This window comes from Delphinus delphis, chromosome 9 (assembly GCF_949987515.2).
Source record: "Delphinus delphis chromosome 9, mDelDel1.2, whole genome shotgun sequence".
Classification (NCBI taxonomy): Eukaryota; Metazoa; Chordata; class Mammalia; order Artiodactyla; family Delphinidae; genus Delphinus; species Delphinus delphis.
In genome coordinates, this window is record NC_082691.1 from 50229018 (window position 1) to 50256767 (window position 27750).

At 38.5% G+C, this 27750-nt stretch overlaps 1 protein-coding gene across 2 annotated transcripts in view; it reads left to right on the plus strand.

Annotated features, from left to right (window-relative positions):
- The first annotated feature begins 2071 nt into the window (after positions 1 to 2071).
- The window catches only part of BET1 (Bet1 golgi vesicular membrane trafficking protein), a 35858-nt gene continuing 10179 nt past the window's right edge, over positions 2072 to 27750 (plus strand). The window contains exons 1-3 of one of the 2 annotated variants that reach the window (XM_069541052.1): positions 2072 to 2255; positions 6588 to 6712; positions 10359 to 10415. In XM_069541052.1, coding sequence (XP_069397153.1) covers positions 2237 to 2255; positions 6588 to 6712; positions 10359 to 10415 — 201 coding nt within the window. In that variant the 5' untranslated portion in view covers positions 2072 to 2236. The remainder of the gene's footprint in view (positions 2256 to 6587; positions 6713 to 10358; positions 10416 to 27750) is intronic. The other variant, XM_060019899.1, reaches the window with a different exon arrangement.

Consider the following 27750-nt stretch of genomic DNA (forward strand, 5'->3'; position numbering starts at 1 on the left):
TATTTTTCTTTACTTAGAAGGACATAAAATGTCCTTCAAATATTATGCTTGATACACTGAATTTGTTTCATGATTGGAAATTTTGTCAATGTTGATTTAGCCAGTTTTGAAAAAGAAAAGTTTCAAATTTTGCACCACGATTCAGACATTTCCTGCTCGTATTCTTGTTTCTGTAATTACTACAAGAAATAGTAGTAAAGACTAATTGTCATTTTTCGTCATTCATTTCCTAGAGACCCCACAGATTAGATGTTTTCTATGAAATTATCCTATGAGAATTGAAAAAAAGTTCTAAATACTCTTCATCTCTAAGAATTTTATTGGTCTTCATTCAGTAAGAAGAGTTAGGGATTTTATTAAAAAGGAAAAGAAAAATAGAAAATGATAAAAGTGAAGAGAACTCTCTCTAGTCTCTATGTCAACTGTGGTCCCACTGAATAACTATTTTTCTGTGTATTAAATGCATCTTTTCCACTTCATCTTTTGCATGCAAAATCTTCTCAGATAGGATTATCCTAACTTGAGACTGGCAACAGAAGCGATAAGCAACTATTTGGATTTTGCGGTCACAAGCTCAATACAAACCAGCTTTGCCTGTTTTGAGTTATATTCTTGGTACCCTTTATTACTTTATTTTTTATCCCTTTTATATTTTATTATTATATCTCCCTACTATGTAGGGGAAGTAGTTTATAAAAGGATAAGTACATATGTAATTTAAATGATGTTTTGGTAAACTCAACATTAGATTTAAAAAATTACATTAATATGAGAAAGCCTTCTTTAAGCAAGATGATTTTTCTGACATGTTTTGCTTATAGAACACGCGTACTTCTTACAAAAGAACTGTCACAGATTGTAAGATAAAATGCCATCATCTTATTGAAATGTCAGTGTTTATTTGCAATAATTGTTTCTGATAAAATCTTCATTTAATTCTCATGTTTTTAGAGAATGGTTGTTTATTTTTATGAATACTGTTTTCCTCTCAAAACGCTATTGGATTAAGCTTACTTCCCAGGTTAATAACTTTTATTAAAAATTGTTTTTTTGGGTGTGTGTATTTTACAAAAACGACCTTAGAGCAGAGACTTACTCTGACACTACTATAGTCAATGTTCATACTGAGACACTATGAGGGAACACTAAATGATCAGACATTGCATTCTCAGAAGTCTATAGTATGGCGATTATCCCACTGTTATACAGCAGCGACGACAAAACAGCAAGCAAGCATCCAGTGGTTTTTGAGCATCTACTATGTGTCAGACTTCTTTTTATAAAAAGTTATCTCATTTAATCGTCACGATAATCCTGTGAGATAAAATGAAATTCTAGGACTAATCCCGATTCCAGTACCACTCCACCCCCGCCAGCACCCCGTTTAAATTGGCACATTACCCTGTGTAAACTGTATTTCAGTATCCTTTGTGTAAGTTAAAAAGGTCTAAGTGGGAGGAAGTTGAGGGGTCCCTCTAGCCCTTAACAGCTAATGGCCGCGGTTCTTTCTAGAAATGCAACAAACTCGGAAACAGGGAACGAAGTCTTCAGTGCTTCCGAGGAGACCCTGTTACTTTTATCGGCCGTTTTAATCCGAGCAGCAGCCCTAGTGCAAGGGGCCTGGTTTTCCCTACACCACTGGTGACCCGGCACCGATGGGCTACACTCTTCCTTCCCGTCTATGGGTCTCAGATTACTTATGTGTGAGATCAGAAACTTGGATAAAGTTTTCTTTGACTTTACCTGAACTAAATCGAGGTGAGAGGAAGTGAAAGGCGGCACCTGGAAAGAGAAGTCAACCATCCTCTCATGGTCTGGGAGGGACAGATGTATAGCGTTAAACTCGGGGGCCGACAGCTGAGAGAAAGAGCCAGGCCGCAGCTGAGATCCATAGTCCCAGGCCCGCAGTTAGAACCGGGGCAGCGCGCGTCCCTTTTCCGGAAGCCCCGCCCGCTCCTCCAGCCTGGTTCATCCCCACGCCCCTACCACACTCTCGGCCTCGGCGGCGAACTACATTTCCCAGAATGTAGTTCGGTCATGCGGCCGCCTCGCAGGGCGCCGAGAAGCGCCTTGGGTGACGCCATCAGCCAGCGCCACTTTTAGCTACTCTGATGTCGTGGCGCTTTGGGGGAAGAAGTTGCTGTTTCGCCGGGCCCCGGTACTGAGGACGCAGTCCGGGTGACCCCTGGCATCTTCCCACCCCTCCGCCCGCCTTTTCCCCCGCTCCTCTGGCAGGATGAGGCGTGCAGGCCTGGGTAAGAAGAGGGCTGAGATTCTAAGTTCGGGGGCCCTAGAACTGGCCGTGCTGGGCGCGGGGACGCGGAAGGAAATCAGATCTGTTTCATGTCTCTGGAATCTGAACCAGAGAGCAGGGTGTATAGAGGGGTCTTTGGAGGCGATACCAAGTGGAAACACACCATTTGTCCGAGATCCTGGGGCGTTCCTTAAGTTTAGTTCAGTCCCAGGTGTGGATGGTAGGTTTACAGAGAGTAGTGGAGGACTGGAGGTGAGGTATGTACAGGTGCCAACTCAGTGATGAGTCTTTTAGTGTTATTGGCGGTCTGAGCGTGATTATGGAAATTGCTGTCTTCGGTTTCTTTTTATTGGACCTGATGTTAGTTTCTTCAGAAGCGAAGTTTGAAGAGTGAGTGTTGCATGCAGAGCACACTAATAATAATCATATTAGCCTGGTTACAGTGAGTTACAAAGGTAAACGTACGTATCATTACTGTTAAAGGCCGTTTTACCCAGAACAGTTCTTATCTGAGCCTTGTTCCACTGGTAAGACGGTAGAATGTAGTAATTCTTGGTGACTTAGCATTTGTTCTTGACCTTTTAGCTTAGGAAGCAGGTTCACCAAGCAGCAGGAACAAATTAGGCACAAGGACTTATAATGGGCTATTATAACACAGAGCCATTAAAACAGCATTTTCTGGTTCTGAAACTATTAAGAGATAATGGGGAAAAAGAAAAAACCTGCCAAATCAGTGTACAATATACCTGAGAAAATATATGAAATATTGAAAAAAGATAATGTTACCTTTTTCAGTTCTTATAAGATGGAAAAAGAAAAAAAAGTTTTCACGTGTCAGGTGTTTAAAGTTAGTGAAAGTTGCCAGTAACTCTAGGCATGTACATTCATTAGTAAATTGTAGTATGAGAAACAGCTTTTGAAAAATGTCGTTTTTGTGAATACTTGGATCATAGAAGGAAAGTTGGCCAAATAAATTGTAGAGAAAAAATATAACTCATTTTGAACAAGGTTAGTTTTATATGCCTAAATGTTTTTCCTTTTTATCATTACTAATGACAGCAAACATTTATTGTGTACTTGAGTAAGCTCTAGGTATACAGTCGTTTGTAGCTCTGCTCGTGTTCCCCAAAGCTTCCAATCTAGTTGAGGAGTAGAAATATGTACAAAGATAAATTATAGTACAAGGCGGTAGCTATACAACCAAATACCAAATAAGTTCTACAGGTAGTGAATGTCTCGGGGATTTCACAGATAGAGCACTTGGTACTTTGTGGAGACACAGGAACTTGAACTAAAGCTTAAATAATGAAGTGTAGGAGAGGTAATTTCCAGTTGGAAGGATGACCCTTTCCCCCCAGAAATAGTTGTAGGGCTGGAATCTAGAATTATGAATGATGTGTTTTAAAGGATTATGATTAAGCCAATTTGGTTGAAGTAGGAGACATAGAACCAGAACCAACCACATTGTGTAGACCTTTGAGTGCTAGGCCAAGGAATTTGGATCTCATTGGTAGGTCTTTTGGCCCCTTTGAATGTTTTTGTGCAGCAGTGTGCCATGATAAATTGCAGGAAAGGGACTAGAGAAATGATGGTTCTGAGCCCTGACTGTACATTAGAATCACCTGGAGAGCTTTTAGGGCTTTGATACCCGGACCCCAGCCCAGACAAATGAAATTACAATCTCTAGAATAGAGTGGTTTTTTGTTTGTTTGTTTTTTGTTTTTAAGCTCCCCTGTAGTTGAGAGGAGGAAAGGTGATGTATCAATTGCTGTAATTTACATTGGTGTGATGTGACATGATGTGACAAGAGCTTTTTTTTTTTTTTTTTTTAAAGGATCAGTCTGTATTGACCTGGAACTTTAAACCTGGGATTGTGAATCAGTAGATATTCATGTGGAGAAGCTTCCACACTTCACATGTCCCTCTCGGTGATTTGGTTCAGTTATTGATAGAAACTATCCAAAAGTAGCATTTGTCTAATGGACAAAGTCTGAGGATCATCTTTGGCACCCATTAGCTTTCCTACAACTTTTTATAGCAGTTAAGTCACACAAAGAATAACAACTCCTAACATTTTATTTTATTTATTTATTAATTAATATTGGTAGTGAATGATGGTGTGAGGGAAGATTAACTCTTTAATAGAAGAAATGTGCCTTGAAATACTTCTGAGAATTTCACTTTTAATAAATGGGACAGTATTGAAGAACTCTAAAAACAAAATTAAGATAGGGAAAACTAACAATAAAGGAAGTGAGACAAATAGCCATTAATTTAGAAATGAATTCCTTGGTTGTCAAGTGGTTAAATTCATCCAGTCAGTAATGACTTATTGGACAAACGTTATATATCTAGGACCTTAGTCACATAAAATATGAAGACATTTTTCTTTTCTGTAAGGATTTTGGTCCTTACTAGAGTTTGTACAGAGTATCACTGATGAATAGGGTGAGAATGCATTGTTTAAATGATGACTTTAATCACTGAGTGGAGGAAAATATTATGTCTAGTGACCTGAGTCCTTAACTTTTATAATGGCACACTTAGCTTTGCGGATAGTGTGTCAGCAGTTGAGGGAAAATTTGGGGAAAGCGACTCCTTCTCCTCAGGAACATACTCGTTTAGCATTTTGTTGTGGTTTTTGTGGTGGTGGAGATTGTGTGTCTGCTGCGTGTAAAGTACTTATTAGGTACAGGGGATACAGAAGAAGGTTGAGACACTGCCTCACTGCCTCTGTCCTCAAAGAAGCCTGTGACCCCACTGCTGACAAAGCCAGGCACATTCAAAGTTGAATAACAGTGAATTCAGATTCTGTTCATTAATTAGTTAATTTACAAGTATTTACTAGGTGTGCCTTACTGTGTGTGTATATTTGTGGGGGGATCTATAGCCACGAGCAGACCAAATTTACTTTCTGCCCTTGGAGTGCAGCCTAGAGTGTGATATTAGCGTTATATATAGTCGGAGCTGTAAGAATTCAAAGGAGAGAGTTTTGCTCTTTAGAGAAAGTGAGATTTGGCTGTGCCTTGAAAGAGCTTTCTATTCACACTTTGACCTTTCTTCAACAACCAGTGCTGCCTGCTACTTCCGGCCCTTCCATATATTACTGTCACTGCCACTCCATCCACTCTTTGAGTTTATGGAGACCTTTAGTTTCTGTATCATCCCTTTCCTCCATATTCTCAGGCTTCTGTTAACACTACTTCAGTCCTTGTCCAGTTGAATCCCCATAATCCATATATTCACCCAGTCTTTTTGCAAGGAATCTCATCCTCTTGGGGCTCTGTTCTTCAGCAGCCCCAACACTGTAAACCTCCAACTCTTGATCAGTCCAACCATCCAGCGTTTCATGGGCTAACTTAGGCTGATGAGTTCTTCTGGAGAAAAATCACACTACAATATATTACCTCAGGCAGGATTGCTTTATCCCTGTAGTAATCCTGTATAACCCTAGTCACTTTCCTCCATTATTCTCTTTACTGTTTATTCCCCCAAATGATCACCATTCTTCAAAGACAGGCTTTTCTCTTTTTTACTGAGAAAATTGTCAATAGTTTAAAAAAAAATGCGGTTAGATAACACTGTCAGCTATGCTTTCCTCTTTCAATCCTCCAACATGTTAGTATATGTATTCACTGTTCAAGGCTCACTCTACCTGTTTGATTGCCTGATGAATATCAAATACTATATTAGGCAGTGGCTGGGACTATAGTCCTGTATCCCAATGCTATTCCCTAGAAGATGAGCTCCAAAAAGTGGCACCTAGAAAGAACAATGAATCTGATACATGGAGTTTCTCAAGTATTTGTTGAAGAATGAATGAGTCCCTCTCTTAAATCTCAGCTAATATTCTCCAAGTTATTCCAGCTCTTTTCTATTTAAAAGAAAGAGATGCTAGTAAAGGACCCTCCCTCTGCCATGAACTTCATCCTGCTGTATTATCCTTTTTCTGCCTTTCTCTTCATAGCCAAGCTTCTTCCATAGGTAGTTGATGTTATGATACTTTTAGATTTTTTTTTTAAACTGTGTAGTTCTAGGGAGCAGGAAATGTGTCCAGAATCTCCTTATATATCAGTGCCTATTTCAGTGTCTTGTGGGCAATCAATATGCAGTCAACAAATGTGTTTTGAACTGAATTCAGTATTCTTTGCTTAAGAGAGGGTATTAGAATTGTTCTAATCTCTATTTGGTTATTAATTTTTAAAGTTCATTTGGAGTGTGAATAATAGACATACGTGGTCTGCAACGCCCTCCAGGGGTCTTTTTCGGTTCTTTCTTGTCAAGGTTTCAAAAGTTTTTGCTGCAACTCTGCTTGTGACTCTAATCCTTGCAGGTGAAGGAGTACCTCCTGGCAACTATGGGAACTATGGCTATCCTAATAGTGGGTATAGTGCCTGTGAAGAAGAAAATGAGAGACTCACGGAAAGTCTGAGAAACAAAGTAACTGCTATAAAATCTGTAAGTATAAAGCACATATTATATACTTTTTAATTTGTGTATTTATATATACATGTATATTTTATACTTATAAAATATATACTTTTATTGGTATCATACTAAGGAATTCAGTTACAAAATAGTGTAGTTTGGTGATACGAGCTTTTTTTTCCCCAAATTTAACAATTCAGAGATAATAAAGCACCTATGAAACTAGATAGCCCAAATCACCTAACTACTTTCTACAACTGTCATTCACGCCAGGGAAAGAAATTTCCAGGAGAAAAAAACTTTCTTCTAACAAGCCTAAATTATCAATATTGGAATTTAAAAAAAAATCATTTAATTCTTAATTTCCTCTAAATGTTGTATTTTCTAAATTATTCACATTATACAAAATTGCTTAGTTCATAGATCAACTACTTTTGATTTAATATGACCTTGAAAACAATACTCATTTAAAAATATAACAGTCTCCAGGCTTTTACAATTCTACTTTCCAAAGGCTAATGAAATAGCAATTAAGTTTTAGCAACATGACTCAAAATTTAGACATGATTTAAGTACAAGTTTAGAAAATGTGGCCAATCAAAACATATGGTATATTTGTTTTGTTTTTAACTTCAGAATTTTTTTTTTTGTAGTTAAATCTAAAATACTGTATGTTGTCTGTACTAATGTCTCAGAGCAATCCACCTTCCACCCCCAAGCAGCTCATCTTCTGACTTTTCTTCTTCTAGTCTCAAAAGCTACAAATCTGTCTTTCATGTTTCTGCCTTTGTACCTCACGTCAGTCACCAAGTCCTGTGCTTTTTTTCCTACTGTTCCTATTTCCACCTTTCTCTTTCTAATACTATCCCCCGGTTTTCTTAGGTGAACTGTTGGGAAAGTCTTTTAACCTATCTGTTCCTAATTTTTCCCATGTTTTGGTCTGAGCTACACCCTGTCACCAGTCATCTTTTTAGAGTATTTTTTAATTTGCATCCTCGCTCCCAGAAGTCTTCAGTGGCCTCCCATGATGTAAGAAATGAAGTTCACAGTCTATAGTTCCATCAAATAGGTTCTGCAAATATTGTCCACAGCTTTTCAGACCTTACCACCTGTACCTCCAGAATGTATACATGCTTTCTGCCAGACAAATTCAAGTACTCCTTGTGTCCTACGCATGCCGTCATTCTCCCACTCCTGTATCTTTGGGCATGCTATCACTTTGCCTTAGACTGCCTCTCCCTCCTGACATTGGCTGAAGTCTTGCCCTTCTGAAAGGCTCCACCTCATTGCATCTTCTCTCCTCCAGGCCATTCCTGATCACCACATAAAAGTAACCTTTTCCTTATGAACATAAGACCATTTGTACCATTTCTGTAGCACTTATTGCATAATGATCTGCATTGGAATTATTTGTATGTAAAAGAAATTTACCAGAAATAGGGTTTTCTATTGTACTTAGTTTTATATTCTACATAGCACTTACCATAATTCCTTATAGTGGTATTGACTTAATATATATTAAATAAAGGATTACCAGAAGATGGTTTTAACAGTGTATGTGATTGATTCCGCATTAAAATAAACATACAGTACACTTATAGAGCATTCACTGGAAGCTTATGCTGCCAAAACCTACTTGCTATCTGATTAGTCTTTGGGAAATAGAATTATATTCAGCCTGGAGACTGTTACATTCTGAAATGAGTATTGTTTTCAAGGTCATATTAAATCAAAAGGAGTTGATCTATAAACTAAGCAATATTGTATAATGTTAATAATTTAAAAAATACAACATTCAGGCCATCATCAAAAAAATCTAGAAACAATAAACGCTGGAGAGGGTGTGGAGAAAAGGGAACACTCTTGCACTGCTGGTGGCAATGTGAACTGGTACAGCCACTATGGAGAACAGTCTGGAGGTTCCTTAAAAAACTACAAATAGAACTACCATATGACCCAGAAATCCCACTACTGGGCATATATCCTGAGAAAACCATAATTCAAAAAGAGTCATGTACCAAAATGTTCATTGCAGCTCTATTTACAATAGCCCGGAGATGGAAACAACCTAAGTGTCCATCATCGGATGAATGGATAAAGAAGATGTGGCACATATATACAATGGAATATTACTCAGCCATAAAAAGAAACGAAATTGAGCTATTTGTAATGAGGTGGATAGACCTAGAGTCTGTCATACAGAGTGAAGTAAGTCAGAAAGAGAAAGACAAATACCATATGCTAACATATATATACGGAATTTAAGACAAAAAAATGTCATGAAGAACCTAGGGGTAAGACAGAAATAAAGACACAAACCTACTAGAGAATGGACTTGAGGATATGGGGAGGGGGAAGGGTGAGCTGTGACAAAGCGAGAGAGAGGCATGGACATATATACACTACCAAACGTAAAATAGATAGCTAGTGGGAAGCAGCCGCATTGCACAGGGAGATCAGCTCGGTGCTCTGTGACCGCCTGGAGGAGTGGGATAGGGAGGGTGGGAGGAAGGGAGACGCAAGAGGGAAGAGATTTGGGAACATATGTATATGTATAACTGATTCACTTTGTTATAAAGCAGAAACAAAGACACCATTGTAAAGCAATTATACTCCAATAAAGAGGTAAACAAATAAAAAAAAAATACAACATTCAGAGGAAATTAAGAATTCAATTTTTTTTTAATTCCAATATTGATAATTTAGGCTTCTTGTTAGAAGAAAGCTTTTTTCTCCTGTAAATTTCTTCCCCTGGCATGAATGACAGTTGTAGAAACAGGTGATTTGGGCTATCTAGTTTCATAGGTGCTTTATTATCTCTGTATTGTTAAATTTGGGGAAAAAGCTCACATTCTGATCTATAGAATTCTAGCATGGTTTTGCGTCACTATTACCCCAGATGCTTTCCACACAAAATAAGTTGAGAACAATATTTTACAGTGGTTTGCCAAGATTTTTAGTAGTTTCCAAGATGTAGTAGTAGTGTGTTTATTCACATATCTTAGAAATGAAGCCTTTGATGAATTTGTTGTGTAAAGTATTAGATAGGTTTTGGTTTGAATAGCAGCTGTACTCACTTATGGTATTTCATTTAGACTCAGCCTCTTTTGTGCATAGCTTCAGGATGTGGGTAACACTAACTTGTGAGGGTTTTTTTCCAATTTATTATCATATTTTAAAGAAAAACACCTTTAGAATCTAAAGAAATAATTAGTTTAGATGTTTATTCAAAGTAATGCTACATTCATTAGGAAAATATTGCTTATATCTGGATTTGAATTGATAATATGGGAACTTGTATACATTTTTAAAAGGTAAATGAAGAAATATACAAACAAATGCTATTGTGTAAACAGTATAGAGAAAAAAGAATGCAAGGATAAGAGAACCGGAGAGAAATATGTACCAAAATTAAAAGATGGAATTGAATATTAAGATGAAATCAAAATGAAGAACAGGGAGACAATGTCCATAGTTGGGAAGGAATAGAAATTCTAAATTTATTTTTCATTAATTTCAGTGAGAAAAGTAACAAAAGAAGAGAGTATATTTTATATTTTTAGAATACAGTTTTATTTGAGAAACTGTTTATGCTTAGAATGTCATTATTGTTTTTACTTTATAACACTTAAAAACATTTATGTAAGTAATAATGTTTACTCTTTCTACTTTATAGCTTTCCATTGAAATAGGCCATGAAGTTAAACATCAAAATAAATTATTAGCTGAAATGGTAAGTGAATATGATTTTAACTTTAAGAAACTTGATCTGATATTCTCAAATCTGGTTTGGAATACCTCTAAGATTCGTTTTTGCCATAGTTTTACAATTTTCATCTTGCCTAACACATACAAGTAGGAGGAGGAGGTGGAAGCCAATTTATCTTTAATCCTGTGCTTAGAAACACTGTTAAAAGCTCAGGACAAATGACTATTCTGAGTCTTCTTAAAGATCTCTGGATATAGACTGCCAAGTAATCAAAAGCACTTTATGTCCAACCAACCAAATGTCTTTTACTTAAGGTAAACCTATTTCTTTTGCTTGATCTTCTAAAGATCACTGTGAACAAGTCAATAAGATTTGACCATAGTAACATCCCCAAGCCTTTTATCTCTAGTCTAAACAAACTCAGTAATATATGCCTGTTCTTGTTAGAGGCTTTTTTCATTCTCCAGTGTTTATTTTGTATGTTAAATTCCTCTGGGCCTTCCCTAGTTTCTTCAAATGCTTTTAAAATTGTACTGTTCAAAAATGAATATTGCACTGAAAGCAATCGCCTTGTGAAAGTTGTACGTTAGAATCACTTCCGGAACTTTGAAAATATTTATGCCTGGTCCTCACTCTAAATATACTGATTCAGAATTTTAGGGGAAGGGGCCTAGGTATATGTATTTTGAAAAAAGGATCCCAGGTGATTCTGATGCATAACCCCACTGAAGACTATAGATGTAAAGTTCTTGAACTGCATACAGCCTGAATTGTGCAAAGGCTATCATTGTGCCAGGGCCTTACATCTCAGGATATTGAGATTTCTATGGAAATGCAGTGTTTTTAATCCATACCTAGTTCTCATCTTTTTTTATTCTTTTTTTTTTAACATCTTTATTGGAGTATAATTGCTTTACAATGGTGTGTTAGTTTCTGCTTCACTACAAAATGAATCAGTTATATATATACATATGTTCCCATATCTCTTCCCTCTTGTGTCTCCCTCCCTCCCACCCTCCCTATCCCACCCCTCCAGGCGGTCACAAAGCACCCATCGGATTTCCCTGTGCTATGCAGCTGCTTCCCATTAGCTATCTACCTTACGTTTGGTAGTGTATATATGTCCATGCCTCTCTCTCGCTTTGTCACAGCTTACCCTTCCCCCTCCCCATATCCTCAAGTCCATCCTCTAGTAGGTCTGTGTCTTTATTCCTGTCTTACCCCTAGGGTTCTTCATGACATTTTGTTTTTCTTAAATTCCATATATATGTGTTAGCATACGGTATTTGTTTTTCTCTTTCTGACTTACTTTGTATGACAGACTCTAGGTCTATCCACCTCATTACAAATAGCTCAATTTCGTTTCTTTTTATGGCTGAGTAATATTCCATTGTATATATGTGCCACATCTTCTTTATCCATCCATTCGATGATGGGCCCTTAGGTTGTTTCCATCTCCGGGGTAAATAGAGCTGCAATGAACATTTTGGTACATGACTCTTTTTGAATTTTGGTTTTCTCAGGGTATATGCCCAGTAGTGGGATTTCTGGGTCATATGGTAGTTCTATTTGTAGTTTTTTAAGGAACCTCCATAATGTTCTCCATAGTGGCTGAACCAATTCACATTGCCACCAGCAGTGCAAGAGTGTTCCCTTTTCTCCACACCCTCTCCAGCCTTTAGTGTTTCTAGAATTTTTGATGATGGCCATTCTGACTGGTGTGAGATGATATCTCATTGTAGTTTTGATTTGCATTTCTCTAATGATTAATGATGTTGAGCATTCTTTCATGTGTTTGTTGGCAGTCTGTATATCTTCTTTGGAGAAATGTCTACTTAGGGCTTCTGCCCATTTTTGGATTGGGTTGTTTGTTTTTTTGTTATTGAGCTGCATGAGCTGCTTGTAACTTTTGGAAGTTAATCCTTTGTCAGTTGCTTAATTTGCAAATATTTTCTGCCATTCTGAGGGTTGTCTTTTGGTCTTGTTTATGGTTTCCGTTGCTGTGCAAAAGCTTTGAAGTTTCGTTAGGTCCCATTTGTTTATTTTTGTTTTTATTTCCATTTCTCTAGGAGGTGGGTCAAAAAGGATCTTGCTGTGATTTATGTCATAGAGTGTTCTGCCTATGTTTTCCTCTAAGAGTTTCATAGTTTTTGGCCTTACATTTAGGTCTTTAATCCATTTTGAGCTTATTTTTGTGTATGGTGTTAGGGAGTGATCTAATCTGATACTTTTCCATGTACCTATCCCGTTTTCCCAGCACCACTTATTGAAGAGGCTGTCCTTTCTCCACTGTACATTCCTGCCTCCTTTATCAAAGATAAGGTGACCATATGTGTGTGGTTTTATCTCTGGGCTTTCTATCCTGTTCCATTGACCTATCTTTCTGTTTCTGTGCCAGTACCGTACTGTCTTGATTACTGTAGCTTTGTAGTATAGTCTGAAGTCAGGGTGCCTGATTCCTCCAGCTCCGTTTTTCGTTCTCAAGATTGCTTTGGCTATTCGGGGTCTTTTGTGTTTCCCTACAAATTGCGAAATTTTTTGTTCTAGTTCTGTGAAAAATGCCAGTGGTAGTTTGATAGGGATTGCATTGAATCTATAGATTGCTTTGGGTAGTAGAGTCATTTTCACAATGTTGATTCTTCCAATCCAAGAACATGGTATATCTCTCCATCTATTTGTATCATCTTTAATTTCTTTCATCAGTGTCTTATAATTTTCTGCATATAGGTCTTTTGTCTCTTAGGTAGTTTTATTCCTAGATATTTTATTCTTTTTGTTGCAATGGTAAATGGGAGTTTTTTCTTGATTTCACTTTCAGATTTTTCATCATTAGTGTATAGGAATGCAAGAGAGTTCTGTGCATTAATTTTGTATCCTGCAACTTTACCAAATTCGTTGATTATCTCTGGTAGTTTTCTGGTAGCATCTTTAGGATTCTCTTTGTATAGTATCATGTCATCTGCAAACAGTGACAGCTTTACTTCTTCTTTTCCGATTTGGATTCCTTTTATTTCCTTTTCTCCTCTGATTGCTGTGGCTAAAACTTCCAAAACTATGTTGAATAAGAATGGTGAGAGTGGGCAACCTTGTCTTGTTCCTGATCTTAGTGGAAATGCTTTCAGTTTTTCACCATTGAGGACGATGTTGGCTGTGGGCTTGTCATATAATGCCTTTATTATGTTGAGGAAAGTTCCCTCTATGCCTACTTTCTGCAAGCTTTTTATCATAAATGGGTGTTGAATTTTGTCAAAAGCTTTCTCTGCATCTATTGAGACGATCATATGGTTTTTCTCCTTCAGTTTGTTAATATGGTGTATTTCACTGATAGATTTGCGTATATTGAAGAATCCTTGCATTCCCGGAATAAACCCCACTTGATCATGGTGTATGATCCTCTTAATGTGCTGTTGGATTCTGTTTGCTAGTATTTTGTTGAGGATTTTTGCAGCTATGTACATCAGTGATATTGGCCTGTAGTTTTCTTTCTTTGTGACATCCTTGTCTGGTTTTGGTATCAAGGTGATGGTGGCCTCGTAGAAGGAATTTGGGAGTGTTCCTCCCTCTGCTATATTTTGGAACAGTTTGAGAAGGATAGGTGTTAGTTCTTCACTAAATGTTTGCTAGAATTCGCCTGTGAAGCCATCTGGCCTGGGCTTTTGTTTGTTGGAAGATTTTTAATCACAGTTTCAATTTCAGTGCTTGTCATTGGTCTGTTCATATTTTCTATTTCTTCCTGATTCAGTCTTGGCAGGTTGTGCCTTTCTAAGAATTTGTCCATTTCTTCCAGGTTGTCCATTTTATCGGCATAGAGTTGCTTGTAGTAATCTCTCATGCTCTGTTGTATTTCTGCAGTGTCAGTTGCTACTTCTCCTTTTTCATTTCTAATTCTATTGATTTGAGTCTTCTCCGTCTTTTTCTTGATGAGTCTGGCTAATGGTTTATCAATTTTGTTTATCTTCTTGAAGAACCACCTTTTAGTTTTATTGATCTTTGCTATTGTTTCCTTTATTTCTTTTTCATTTATTTCTGATCTGATTTTTATGATTTCTTTCCTTCTGCTAAATTTGGGTTTTTTTTGTTCTTTCTCTGATTGCTTTAGGTGCAAGGTTAGGTTGTTCATTCGAGATGTTTCCTGGTTCCTAAGGTAGGATTGTATAGCTATAAACTTCCCTCTTAGAACTCTTTTGCTGCATCCCATAGATTTTGGGTCATCGTGTCTCCATTGTCATTTGTTTCTAGGTATTTTTTTATTTCCTCTTTGATTTCTTCACTGATCACTTCGTTATTAAGTTGTGTGTTGTTTAGCCTACATGTGTTTGTATTTTTTACAGATCTTTCCTGTAATTGATACTGGTCTCATGGCTTTGTGGTCGGAAAAGATACTTGATACAATTTCAGTTTTCTTAAATTTACCAAGGCTTGATTTGTGACCCAAGGTATGCTCTCTCATGGGGAATGTTCCATGAGCACTAGAGAAAAACGTGTATTCTGTTGTTTTTGGATGGAATGTCCCATAACTATCAATTAAGTCCATTTTGTTTAATGTATCATTTAAAGCTTGTGTTTCCTTATTTATTTTCATTTTGGATGATCTGTCCATTGGTGAAAGTGGTGTGTTGAAGTCCCCTACTGTGAATGTGTTACTGATTTCCCCTTTTATGGCTGTTAGTATTTGCCTTATGTATTGAGGTGCTGCTATGTTGGGTGCATGAATATTTACAATTGTTGTATCTACTTTTTGGATGGATCCCTTGATCGTTATGTAGTGTCCTTCTTTGTCTCTTCTAATAGTCTCTATTTTAAAGTCTATTTTGTGTGATATGAGAATTGCTACTCCAGCTTTCTTTTGGTTTCCATTTGCATGGAATATCTTTTTCCATCCCCTTACTTGCTGTCTGTATGTGTCTCTAGGTCTGAAGCGGGTCTCTTGGAGACAGCAAATATATGGGTCTTGTTTTTGTATCCATTCAGCCAATCTGTGTCTTTTGGTGGGAGCATTTAGTCCATTTACATTTTTTTAACATGTTTATTGGGGTATAATTGCTTTACAATGGTGTGTTAATTTCTGCTTTATAACAAAATGAATCAGTTGTACATATACATATGTTCCCATGTCTCTTCCCTCTTGCATCTCCCTCCCTCCCACCCTCCCTATCCCGCCCCTCCAAGCGGTCACAAAGCACCGAGCTGATATCCCCGTACTATGTGGCTGCTTCCCACTAGCTATCTACCTTACGTTTGTTAGTGTATGTATGCCCATGCCTCTCTCTCGCTTTGTCACAGCTCACCCTTCCCCCTCCCCATATCCTCAAGTCCGTTCTGCAGTAGGTCTGTGTCTTTATTTCTGTCTTACCCCTAGGTTCTTCATGACATTTTTTTCCCCTTAAGTTCCATATATATGTGTTAGCATACGGTACTTGTCTTTCTCTTTCTGACTTACTTCACTCTGTATGACAGACTCTAGGTCTATCCACCTCATTACAAATAGCTCAGTTTCGTTTCTTTTTATGGCTGAGTAAAATTCCATTGTATATATGTGCCACATCTTCTTTATCCATTCATTCGATGATGGGCACTTAGGTTGTTTTCATCTCCAGGCTATTGTAAATAGAGCTGCAATGAACATTGTGGTACATGACTCTTTGAATTATGGTTTTCCCAGGGTATATGCCCAGTAGTGGGATTTCTGGGTCATATGGTAGTTCTATTTGTAGTTTTTTAAGGAACCTCCATAATGTTCTCCATAGTGGCTGAACCAATTCACATTCCCACCAGCAGTGCAAGAGTGTTCCCTTTTCTCCACACCCTCTCCAGCCTTTAGTGTTTCTAGAATTTTTGATGATGGCCATTCTGACGGGTGTGAGATGATATCTCATTGTAGTTTTGAATATGCATTTCTCTAATGATTAATGATGTTGAGCATTCTTTCATGTGTTTGTTGGCAGTCTGTATATCTTCTTTGGAGAAATGTCTATTTAGGGCTTCTGCCCATTTTTGGATTGGGTTGTTTGTTTTTTTGTTATTGAGCTGCATGAGCTGCTTGTAACTTTTGGAAATTACCCTTTGTCGGTTGCTTAATTTGCAAATATTTTCTGCCATTCTGAGGGTTGTCTTTTGGTCTTGTTTATGGTTTCCGTTGCTGTGCAAAAGCTTTGAAGTTTCGTTAGGTCCCATTTGTTTATTTTTGTTTTTATTTCCATTTCTCTAGGAGGTGGGTCAAAAAGGATCTTGCTGTGATTTATGTCATAGAGTGTTCTGCCTATGTTTTCCTCTAAGAGTTTCATAGTTTTTGGCCTTACATTTAGGTCTTTAATCCATTTTGAGCTTATTTTTGTGTATGGTGTTAGGGAGTGATCTAATCTGATACTTTTCCATGTACCTATCCCGTTTTCCCAGCACCACTTATTGAAGAGGCTGTCCTTTCTCCACTGTACATTCCTGCCTCCTTTATCAAAGATAAGGTGACCATATGTGCGTGGTTTTATCTCTGGGCTTTCTATCCTGTTCCATTGATCTATCTTTCTGTTTCAGTGCCAGTACCGTACTGTCTTGATTACTGTAGCTTTGTAGTATAGTCTGAAGTCAGGGTGCCTGATTCCTCCAGCTCCGTTTTTCGTTCTCAAGATTGCTTTGGCTATTCGGGGTCTTTTGTGTTTCCCTACAAATTGCGAAATTTTTTGTTCTAGTTCTGTGAAAAATGCCAGTGGTAGTTTGATAGGGATTGCATTGAATCTATAGATTGCTTTGGGTAGTAGAGTCATTTTCACAATGTTGATTCTTCCAATCCAAGAACATGGTATATCTCTCCATCTATTTGTATCATCTTTAATTTCTTTCATCAGTGTCTTATAATTTTCTGCATACAGGTCTTTTGTCTCCTTAGGTAGGTTTATTCCAAGATATTTTATTCTTTTTGTTGCAATGGTAAATGGGAGTTTTTTCTTGATTTCACTTTCAGATTTTTCATCATTAGTGTATAGGAATGCAAGAGAGTTCTGTGCATTAATTTTGTATCCTGCAACTTTACCAAATTCGTTGATTATCTCTGGTAGTTTTCTGGTAGCATCTTTAGGATTCTCTTTGTATAGTATCATGTCATCTGCAAACAGTGACAGCTTTACTTCTTCTTTTCCGATTTGGATTCCTTTTATTTCCTTTTCTCCTCTGATTGCTGTGGCTAAAACTTCCAAAACTATGTTGAATAAGAATGGTGAGAGTGGGCAACCTTGTCTTGTTCCTGATCTTAGTGGAAATGCTTTCAGTTTTTCACCATTGAGGACGATGTTGGCTGTGGGCTTGTCATATAATGCCTTTATTATGTTGAGGAAAGTTCCCTCTATGCCTACTTTCTGCAAGCTTTTTATCATAAATGGGTGTTGAATTTTGTCAAAAGCTTTCTCTGCATCTATTGAGACGATCATATGGTTTTTCTCCTTCAGTTTGTTAATATGGTGTATTTCACTGATAGATTTGCGTATATTGAAGAATCCTTGCATTCCCGGAATAAACCCCACTTGATCATGGTGTATGATCCTCTTAATGTGCTGTTGGATTCTGTTTGCTAGTATTTTGTTGAGGATTTTTGCAGCTATGTACATCAGTGATATTGGCCTGTAGTTTTCTTTCTTTGTGACATCCTTGTCTGGTTTTGGTATCAAGGTGATGGTGGCCTCGTAGAAGGAATTTGGGAGTGTTCCTCCCTCTGCTATATTTTGGAACAGTTTGAGAAGGATAGGTGTTAGTTCTTCACTAAATGTTTGCTAGAATTCGCCTGTGAAGCCATCTGGCCTGGGCTTTTGTTTGTTGGAAGATTTTTAATCACAGTTTCAATTTCAGTGCTTGTCATTGGTCTGTTCATATTTTCTATTTCTTCCTGATTCAGTCTTGGCAGGTTGTGCCTTTCTAAGAATTTGTCCATTTCTTCCAGGTTGTCCATTTTATCGGCATAGAGTTGCTTGTAGTAATCTCTCATGCTCTGTTGTATTTCTGCAGTGTCAGTTGCTACTTCTCCTTTTTCATTTCTAATTCTATTGATTTGAGTCTTCTCCGTCTTTTTCTTGATGAGTCTGGCTAATGGTTTATCAATTTTGTTTATCTTCTTGAAGAACCACCTTTTAGTTTTATTGATCTTTGCTATTGTTTCCTTTATTTCTTTTTCATTTATTTCTGATCTGATTTTTATGATTTCTTTCCTTCTGCTAAATTTGGGTTTTTTTTGTTCTTTCTCTGATTGCTTTAGGTGCAAGGTTAGGTTGTTCATTCGAGATGTTTCCTGGTTCCTAAGGTAGGATTGTATAGCTATAAACTTCCCTCTTAGAACTCTTTTGCTGCATCCCATAGATTTTGGGTCATCGTGTCTCCATTGTCATTTGTTTCTAGGTATTTTTTTATTTCCTCTTTGATTTCTTCACTGATCACTTCGTTATTAAGTTGTGTGTTGTTTAGCCTACATGTGTTTGTATTTTTTACAGATCTTTCCTGTAATTGATACTGGTCTCATGGCTTTGTGGTCGGAAAAGATACTTGATACAATTTCAGTTTTCTTAAATTTACCAAGGCTTGATTTGTGACCCAAGGTATGCTCTCTCATGGGGAATGTTCCATGAGCACTAGAGAAAAACGTGTATTCTGTTGTTTTTGGATGGAATGTCCCATAACTATCAATTAAGTCCATTTTGTTTAATGTATCATTTAAAGCTTGTGTTTCCTTATTTATTTTCATTTTGGATGATCTGTCCATTGGTGAAAGTGGTGTGTTGAAGTCCCCTACTGTGAATGTGTTACTGATTTCCCCTTTTATGGCTGTTAGTATTTGCCTTATGTATTGAGGTGCTGCTATGTTGGGTGCATGAATATTTACAATTGTTGTATCTACTTTTTGGATGGATCCCTTGATCGTTATGTAGTGTCCTTCTTTGTCTCTTCTAATAGTCTCTATTTTAAAGTCTATTTTGTGTGATATGAGAATTGCTACTCCAGCTTTCTTTTGGTTTCCATTTGCATGGAATATCTTTTTCCATCCCCTTACTTGCTGTCTGTATGTGTCTCTAGGTCTGAAGCGGGTCTCTTGGAGACAGCAAATATATGGGTCTTGTTTTTGTATCCATTCAGCCAATCTGTGTCTTTTGGTGGGAGCATTTAGTCCATTTACATTTTTTTAACATGTTTATTGGGGTATAATTGCTTTACAATGGTGTGTTAATTTCTGCTTTATAACAAAATGAATCAGTTGTACATATACATATGTTCCCATGTCTCTTCCCTCTTGCATCTCCCTCCCTCCCACCCTCCCTATCCCGCCCCTCCAAGCGGTCACAAAGCACCGAGCTGATATCCCCGTACTATGTGGCTGCTTCCCACTAGCTATCTACCTTACGTTTGTTAGTGTATGTATGCCCATGCCTCTCTCTCGCTTTGTCACAGCTTACCCTTCCCCCTCCCCATATCCTCAAGTCCGTTCTGCAGTAGGTCTGTGTCTTTATTTCTGTCTTACCCCTAGGTTCTTCATGACATTTTTTTCCCCTTAAGTTCCATATATATGTGTTAGCATACGGTACTTGTCTTTCTCTTTCTGACTTACTTCACTCTGTATGACAGACTCTAGGTCTATCCACCTCATTACAAATAGCTCAGTTTCGTTTCTTTTTATGGCTGAGTAAAATTCCATTGTATATATGTGCCACATCTTCTTTATCCATTCATTCGATGATGGGCACTTAGGTTGTTTTCATCTCCAGGCTATTGTAAATAGAGCTGCAATGAACATTGTGGTACATGACTCTTTGAATTATGGTTTTCCCAGGGTATATGCCCAGTAGTGGGATTTCTGGGTCATATGGTAGTTCTATTTGTAGTTTTTTAAGGAACCTCCATAATGTTCTCCATAGTGGCTGAACCAATTCACATTCCCACCAGCAGTGCAAGAGTGTTCCCTTTTCTCCACACCCTCTCCAGCCTTTAGTGTTTCTAGAATTTTTGATGATGGCCATTCTGACGGGTGTGAGATGATATCTCATTGTAGTTTTGAATATGCATTTCTCTAATGATTAATGATGTTGAGCATTCTTTCATGTGTTTGTTGGCAGTCTGTATATCTTCTTTGGAGAAATGTCTATTTAGGGCTTCTGCCCATTTTTGGATTGGGTTGTTTGTTTTTTTGTTATTGAGCTGCATGAGCTGCTTGTAACTTTTGGAAATTACCCTTTGTCGGTTGCTTAATTTGCAAATATTTTCTGCCATTCTGAGGGTTGTCTTTTGGTCTTGTTTATGGTTTCCGTTGCTGTGCAAAAGCTTTGAAGTTTCGTTAGGTCCCATTTGTTTATTTTTGTTTTTATTTCCATTTCTCTAGGAGGTGGGTCAAAAAGGATCTTGCTGTGATTTATGTCATAGAGTGTTCTGCCTATGTTTTCCTCTAAGAGTTTCATAGTTTTTGGCCTTACATTTAGGTCTTTAATCCATTTTGAGCTTATTTTTGTGTATGGTGTTAGGGAGTGATCTAATCTGATACTTTTCCATGTACCTATCCCGTTTTCCCAGCACCACTTATTGAAGAGGCTGTCCTTTCTCCACTGTACATTCCTGCCTCCTTTATCAAAGATAAGGTGACCATATGTGCGTGGTTTTATCTCTGGGCTTTCTATCCTGTTCCATTGATCTATCTTTCTGTTTCAGTGCCAGTACCGTACTGTCTTGATTACTGTAGCTTTGTAGTATAGTCTGAAGTCAGGGTGCCTGATTCCTCCAGCTCCGTTTTTCGTTCTCAAGATTGCTTTGGCTATTCGGGGTCTTTTGTGTTTCCCTACAAATTGCGAAATTTTTTGTTCTAGTTCTGTGAAAAATGCCAGTGGTAGTTTGATAGGGATTGCATTGAATCTATAGATTGCTTTGGGTAGTAGAGTCATTTTCACAATGTTGATTCTTCCAATCCAAGAACATGGTATATCTCTCCATCTATTTGTATCATCTTTAATTTCTTTCATCAGTGTCTTATAATTTTCTGCATACAGGTCTTTTGTCTCCTTAGGTAGGTTTATTCCAAGATATTTTATTCTTTTTGTTGCAATGGTAAATGGGAGTTTTTTCTTGATTTCACTTTCAGATTTTTCATCATTAGTGTATAGGAATGCAAGAGAGTTCTGTGCATTAATTTTGTATCCTGCAACTTTACCAAATTCGTTGATTATCTCTGGTAGTTTTCTGGTAGCATCTTTAGGATTCTCTTTGTATAGTATCATGTCATCTGCAAACAGTGACAGCTTTACTTCTTCTTTTCCGATTTGGATTCCTTTTATTTCCTTTTCTCCTCTGATTGCTGTGGCTAAAACTTCCAAAACTATGTTGAATAAGAATGGTGAGAGTGGGCAACCTTGTCTTGTTCCTGATCTTAGTGGAAATGCTTTCAGTTTTTCACCATTGAGGACGATGTTGGCTGTGGGCTTGTCATATAATGCCTTTATTATGTTGAGGAAAGTTCCCTCTATGCCTACTTTCTGCAAGCTTTTTATCATAAATGGGTGTTGAATTTTGTCAAAAGCTTTCTCTGCATCTATTGAGACGATCATATGGTTTTTCTCCTTCAGTTTGTTAATATGGTGTATTTCACTGATAGATTTGCGTATATTGAAGAATCCTTGCATTCCCGGAATAAACCCCACTTGATCATGGTGTATGATCCTCTTAATGTGCTGTTGGATTCTGTTTGCTAGTATTTTGTTGAGGATTTTTGCAGCTATGTACATCAGTGATATTGGCCTGTAGTTTTCTTTCTTTGTGACATCCTTGTCTGGTTTTGGTATCAAGGTGATGGTGGCCTCGTAGAAGGAATTTGGGAGTGTTCCTCCCTCTGCTATATTTTGGAACAGTTTGAGAAGGATAGGTGTTAGTTCTTCACTAAATGTTTGCTAGAATTCGCCTGTGAAGCCATCTGGCCTGGGCTTTTGTTTGTTGGAAGATTTTTAATCACAGTTTCAATTTCAGTGCTTGTCATTGGTCTGTTCATATTTTCTATTTCTTCCTGATTCAGTCTTGGCAGGTTGTGCCTTTCTAAGAATTTGTCCATTTCTTCCAGGTTGTCCATTTTATCGGCATAGAGTTGCTTGTAGTAATCTCTCATGCTCTGTTGTATTTCTGCAGTGTCAGTTGCTACTTCTCCTTTTTCATTTCTAATTCTATTGATTTGAGTCTTCTCCGTCTTTTTCTTGATGAGTCTGGCTAATGGTTTATCAATTTTGTTTATCTTCTTGAAGAACCACCTTTTAGTTTTATTGATCTTTGCTATTGTTTCCTTTATTTCTTTTTCATTTATTTCTGATCTGATTTTTATGATTTCTTTCCTTCTGCTAAATTTGGGTTTTTTTTGTTCTTCTTTCTCTGATTGCTTTAGGTGCAAGGTTAGGTTGTTCATTCGAGATGTTTCCTGGTTCCTAAGGTAGGATTGTATAGCTATAAACTTCCCTCTTAGAACTCTTTTGCTGCATCCCATAGATTTTGGGTCATCGTGTCTCCATTGTCATTTGTTTCTAGGTATTTTTTTATTTCCTCTTTGATTTCTTCACTGATCACTTCGTTATTAAGTTGTGTATTGTTTAGCCTACATGTGTTTGTATTTTTTACAGATCTTTCCTGTAATTGATACTGGTCTCATGGCTTTGTGGTCAGAAAAGATACTTGATACAATTTCAGTTTTCTTAAATTTACCAAGGCTTGATTTGTGACCCAAGGTATGCTCTCTCATGGGGAATGTTCCATGAGCACTAGAGAAAAACGTGTATTCTGTTGTTTTTGGATGGAATGTCCTATAACTATCAATTAAGTCCATTTTGTTTAATGTATCATTTAAAGCTTGTGTTTCCTTATTTATTTTCATTTTGGATGATCTGTCCATTGGTGAAAGTGGTGTGTTGAAGTCCCCTACTGTGAATGTGTTACTGATTTCCCCTTTTATGGCTGTTAGTATTTGCCTTATGTATTGAGGTGCTGCTATGTTGGGTGCATGAATATTTACAATTGTTGTATCTACTTTTTGGATGGATCCCTTGATCGTTATGTAGTGTCCTTCTTTGTCTCTTCTAATAGTCTCTATTTTAAAGTCTGTTTTGTGTGATATGAGAATTGCTACTCCAGCTTTCTTTTGGTTTCCATTTGCATGGAATATCTTTTTCCATCCCCTTACTTGCTGTCTGTATGTGTCTCTAGGTCTGAAGCGGGTCTCTTGGAGACAGCAAATATATGGGTCTTGTTTTTGTATCCATTCAGCCAATCTGTGTCTTTTGGTGGGAGCATTTAGTCCATTTACATTTTTTTAACATGTTTATTGGGGTATAATTGCTTTACAATGGTGTGTTAATTTCTGCTTTATAACAAAATGAATCAGTTGTACATATACATATGTTCCCATGTCGCTTCCCTCTTGCATCTCCCTCCCTCCCACCCTCCCTATCCCGCCCCTCCAGGCGGTCACAAAGCACCGAGCTGATATCCCCGTACTATGTGGCTGCTTCCCACTAGCTATCTACCTTACGTTTGTTAGTGTATGTATGCCCATGCCTCTCTCTCGCTTTGTCACAGCTCACCCTTCCCCCTCCCCATATCCTCAAGTCCGTTCTCCCGTAGGTCTGTGTCTTTATTCCTGTCTTAACCCTAGGTTCTTCATGACATTTTTTTTTTCTTAAATTTTTGTATATGTGTTAGCATACGGTATTTGTCTTTCTCTTTTGACTTACTTCACTCTGTATGACAGACTCTAGGCCTATCCATCTCATTACAAATAGCTCAATTTCGTGTCTTTTTAAGGCTGAGTAATATTCCATTGTATATATGTGCCACATCTTCTTTTCCATTCATCCGATGATGGACACTTACGTTGTTTCCATCTCTGGGTTATTGTAAATAGAGCTGCAATGAACATTTTGGTACATGGCTCTTTTTGAATTTTGGTTTTCTCAGGATATATGCCCAGTAGTGGGATTTCTGGGTCATATGGTAGTTCTATTTGTAGTTTGTTAAGGAACCTCCATACTGTTCTCCATAGTGGCTGAACCAATTCACATTCCCACCAGCAGTGCAAGAGTGTTCCCTTTTCTCCACACCCTCTCCAGCGTTTGTTTCTAGATTTTTTGATGATGGCCATTCTGACTGGTGTGAGATGATATCTCATTGTAGTTTTGATTTGCATTTCTCTAATGATTAATGATGTTGAGCATTCTTTCATGTGTTTGTTGGCAGTCTGTATATCTTCTTTGGAGAAATGTCTATTTAGGGCTTCTGCCCATTTTTGGATTGGGTTGTTTGTTTTTTTGTTATTGAGCTGCATGAGCTGCTTGTAACTTTTGGAAATAAATCCTTTGTCAGTTGCTTAATTTGCAAATATTTTCTCCCATTCTAAGGGAGAATGTTCCATGAGTACTAGAGAAAAATGTGTATTCTGTTGTTTTTGGATGGAATGTCCTATAAATATCAATTAAGTCCATCTTGTTTAATGTATCATTTAAAGCTTGTGTTTCCTTATTTATTTTCATTTTGGATGATCTGTCCATTGGTGAAAGTGGGGTGTTACTGTCCTCTAGTATGAATGTGTTACTGTCGATTTCCCCTTTTATGGCTGTTAGTATTTGCCTTATGTATTGAGGTGCTGCTATGTTGGGTGCATAAATATTTACAATTGTTGTATCTTCTTCTTGGATTGATCCCTTGATCATTATGTAATGTCCTTTTTTGTCTCTTGTAAGAGTCTTTATTTTAAAGTCTATTTTGTCTGAGCACTGCTACTCCTGCTTTCTTTTGGTTTCCATTTGTATGGAATATCTTTTTCCATCCCCTTACTTTCTGTCTGTATGTGTCCCTAGGTCTGAAGTGGGTCTCTTGTAGATAGCACATATATGTGTCTTCTTTTTGTATTCATTCAGTTAATTTGTGTGTTTTGTTGGGAGCATTTAGTCCATTTACATTTAAGGTAATTATCGATATGTATGTTCCTATTCCCATTTTCTAAATTGTTTTGGGTTCGTTATTGTCGGTCTTTTCTTTCTCCTGTGTTTCTTGCCTAGAGAAGTTCCTTTAGCAGTTGTTGTAGAGCTGGTTTGGTGGTGCTGAAGTCTTTAGCTTTTGCTTGTCTGTAAAAGTTTTAATTTCTCCATCAAATCTCAGTGAGATCCTTGCTAGGTAGAGTTATCTTGGTTGCAGGTTTTTCTCCTTCATCACTTTAAATATGTCCTGCCAGTCGCTTCTGGCTTGCAGAATTTCTGCTGAAATGTCAGCTGTTAACCTTATGGGGATTCCCTTGTATGTTATTTGTTGTTTTTCCCTTGCTGCTTTTAATATGTTTTTTTTGTATTTAATTTTTGACAGTTTGATTAATATGTGTCTTGGCATGTTTCTCCTTGGATTTATCCTGTATGGGACTCTCTGTGCTTCCTGGACTTGATTAACTATTTCCTTTCCCATATTACTGACGTTTTCAACTACAATCTTTTCAAATATCTTCTCAGTCCCTTTCTTTTTCTCCTCTTCTTCCGCGACTCCTATAATTCGAATGTTGGCACGTTTAATGTTGTCCCAGAGGTCTCTGAGACTGTCCTCAGTTCTTTTCATTCTTTTTTCTTTATTCTGCTCTGCACTAGTTATTTCCACTATTTTATCTTCCAGGTCACTTATCCGTTCTTCTGCCTCAGTTACTCTGTTATTGATCCCATCTAGAGTATTTTTCATTTCATTTATTGTGTTGTTTATCATTGCTTGTTTAATCTTTAGTTCTTCTAGATCTTTGTTAAATGTTTCTTGCATTTTGTCTATTCTATTTCCAAGATTTTGGATCATCCTTACTATCATTTTTCTGAACAGGTAGACTGCCTATTTCCTCTTCATTTGTTAGGTCTGGTGGGTTTTTATCTTACTCCTTCATCTGCTGTGTGTTTTTCTGTCTTCTCATTTTGCTTATCTTACTGTGTTTGGGGTCTCCTTTTTGCAGGCTGCAGGTTCGTAGTTCTGTTGTTTTTTGTGTCTGTCCCCAGTGGCTAAGGTTGGTTCAGTGGGTTGTGTAGGCTTCCTGGTGGAGGGGACTAGTGCCTGTGTTCTGGTGGATGAGGCTGGATCTTGTCTTTCTGGTGGGCAGGTCCACATCTGGTGGTGTGTTTGGGGGTTTCTGTGGACTTATTATGATTTTGGGCAGCCTCTCTGCTAATGGGTGGGGTTGTGTTCCTCTCTTGCTAGTTGTTTGGCATAGGATGTCCAGCACTGTAGCTTGCTGGTCGATGTGTGAAGCTGGGTGCTGGTGTTGAGATGGAGATCTCTGGGAGATTTTCGCCGTTTGATATTATGTGGAGCTGGGAGGTCTCTTGTGGACCAGTGTCCTGAAGTTGGCTCTCCCCCCTCAGAGTCACAGCACTGACTCCTGGCTGCAGCACCAAGAGCCTTTCATCCACACGGTTAATTTGGGATGATTCGTTGTCTATTCATGTATTCTACAGATGCAGGGTACATCAAGATGATTGTGGAGCTTTAATCCGCTGCTTCTGAGGTTGCTGTGAGAGATTTCCCTTTCTCTTCTTTGTTCTCACAGCTCCCAGGGGCTCAGCTTTGGATTTGGCCCCGCTTCTGCATGTAGGTCGCTGGAGGGCGTCTGTTCTTCGCTCAGACAGGACAGGGTTAAAGGAGCCGCTGATGCTGGGGCTCTGGCTCACTCAGGCCAGCGGTAGGGAGGGGCACGGAGTGCAGGGCGAGCCTGTGGCTGCAGAGGCCAGAGGCCAGCGTGACGTTGCACCAGCCTGAGGCGCGTCGTGTGTTCTCCCCGCGGTAGTTTTCCCTGGATCACAGGACCCTGTCAGTGGCGGGCTGCACAGGCTCCCCGGAAGGGAGGTGTGGAGAGTGACCTGTGCTCGCACACAGGCTTCTTGGTGGCGGCAGCAGCAGCCTTAGCATCTCATGCCTGTCTTGGGTTCGCGCTTTTAGCCGCGTCTCGCGCCCGTCTCTGGAGCTCCTTTAAGCAGCGCTCTTAATCCCCTCTCCTCGCGCACCAGGAAACAAAGAGGGAAGAAAAAGTCTCTTGCCTCTTCGGCAGGTCCAGACTTTTCCCCAGACTCCCTCCTGGCCAGCCGTGGTGCACTAACCCCCTGCAGGCTGTGTTCACGCCGCTAACCACAGTCCTCTCCGTGGACTCCGACCGAAGCCCAAGCCTCAGCTCCCACCCCCGCCGACTCCGGCGGGGGAGCAGACAAGCCTCTCGGGCTGGTGATTGCTGGTCAGCACTGATCCTGTGTGGGAATTTCTCTGTTTTGCCCCCCGCACCCCTGTTGCTGTGCTCTCCTCCACGGCTCCAAAGCTTTCCCCCTCTGCCCCCCACAGTCTCCGCCCGCGAAGGGGCTTC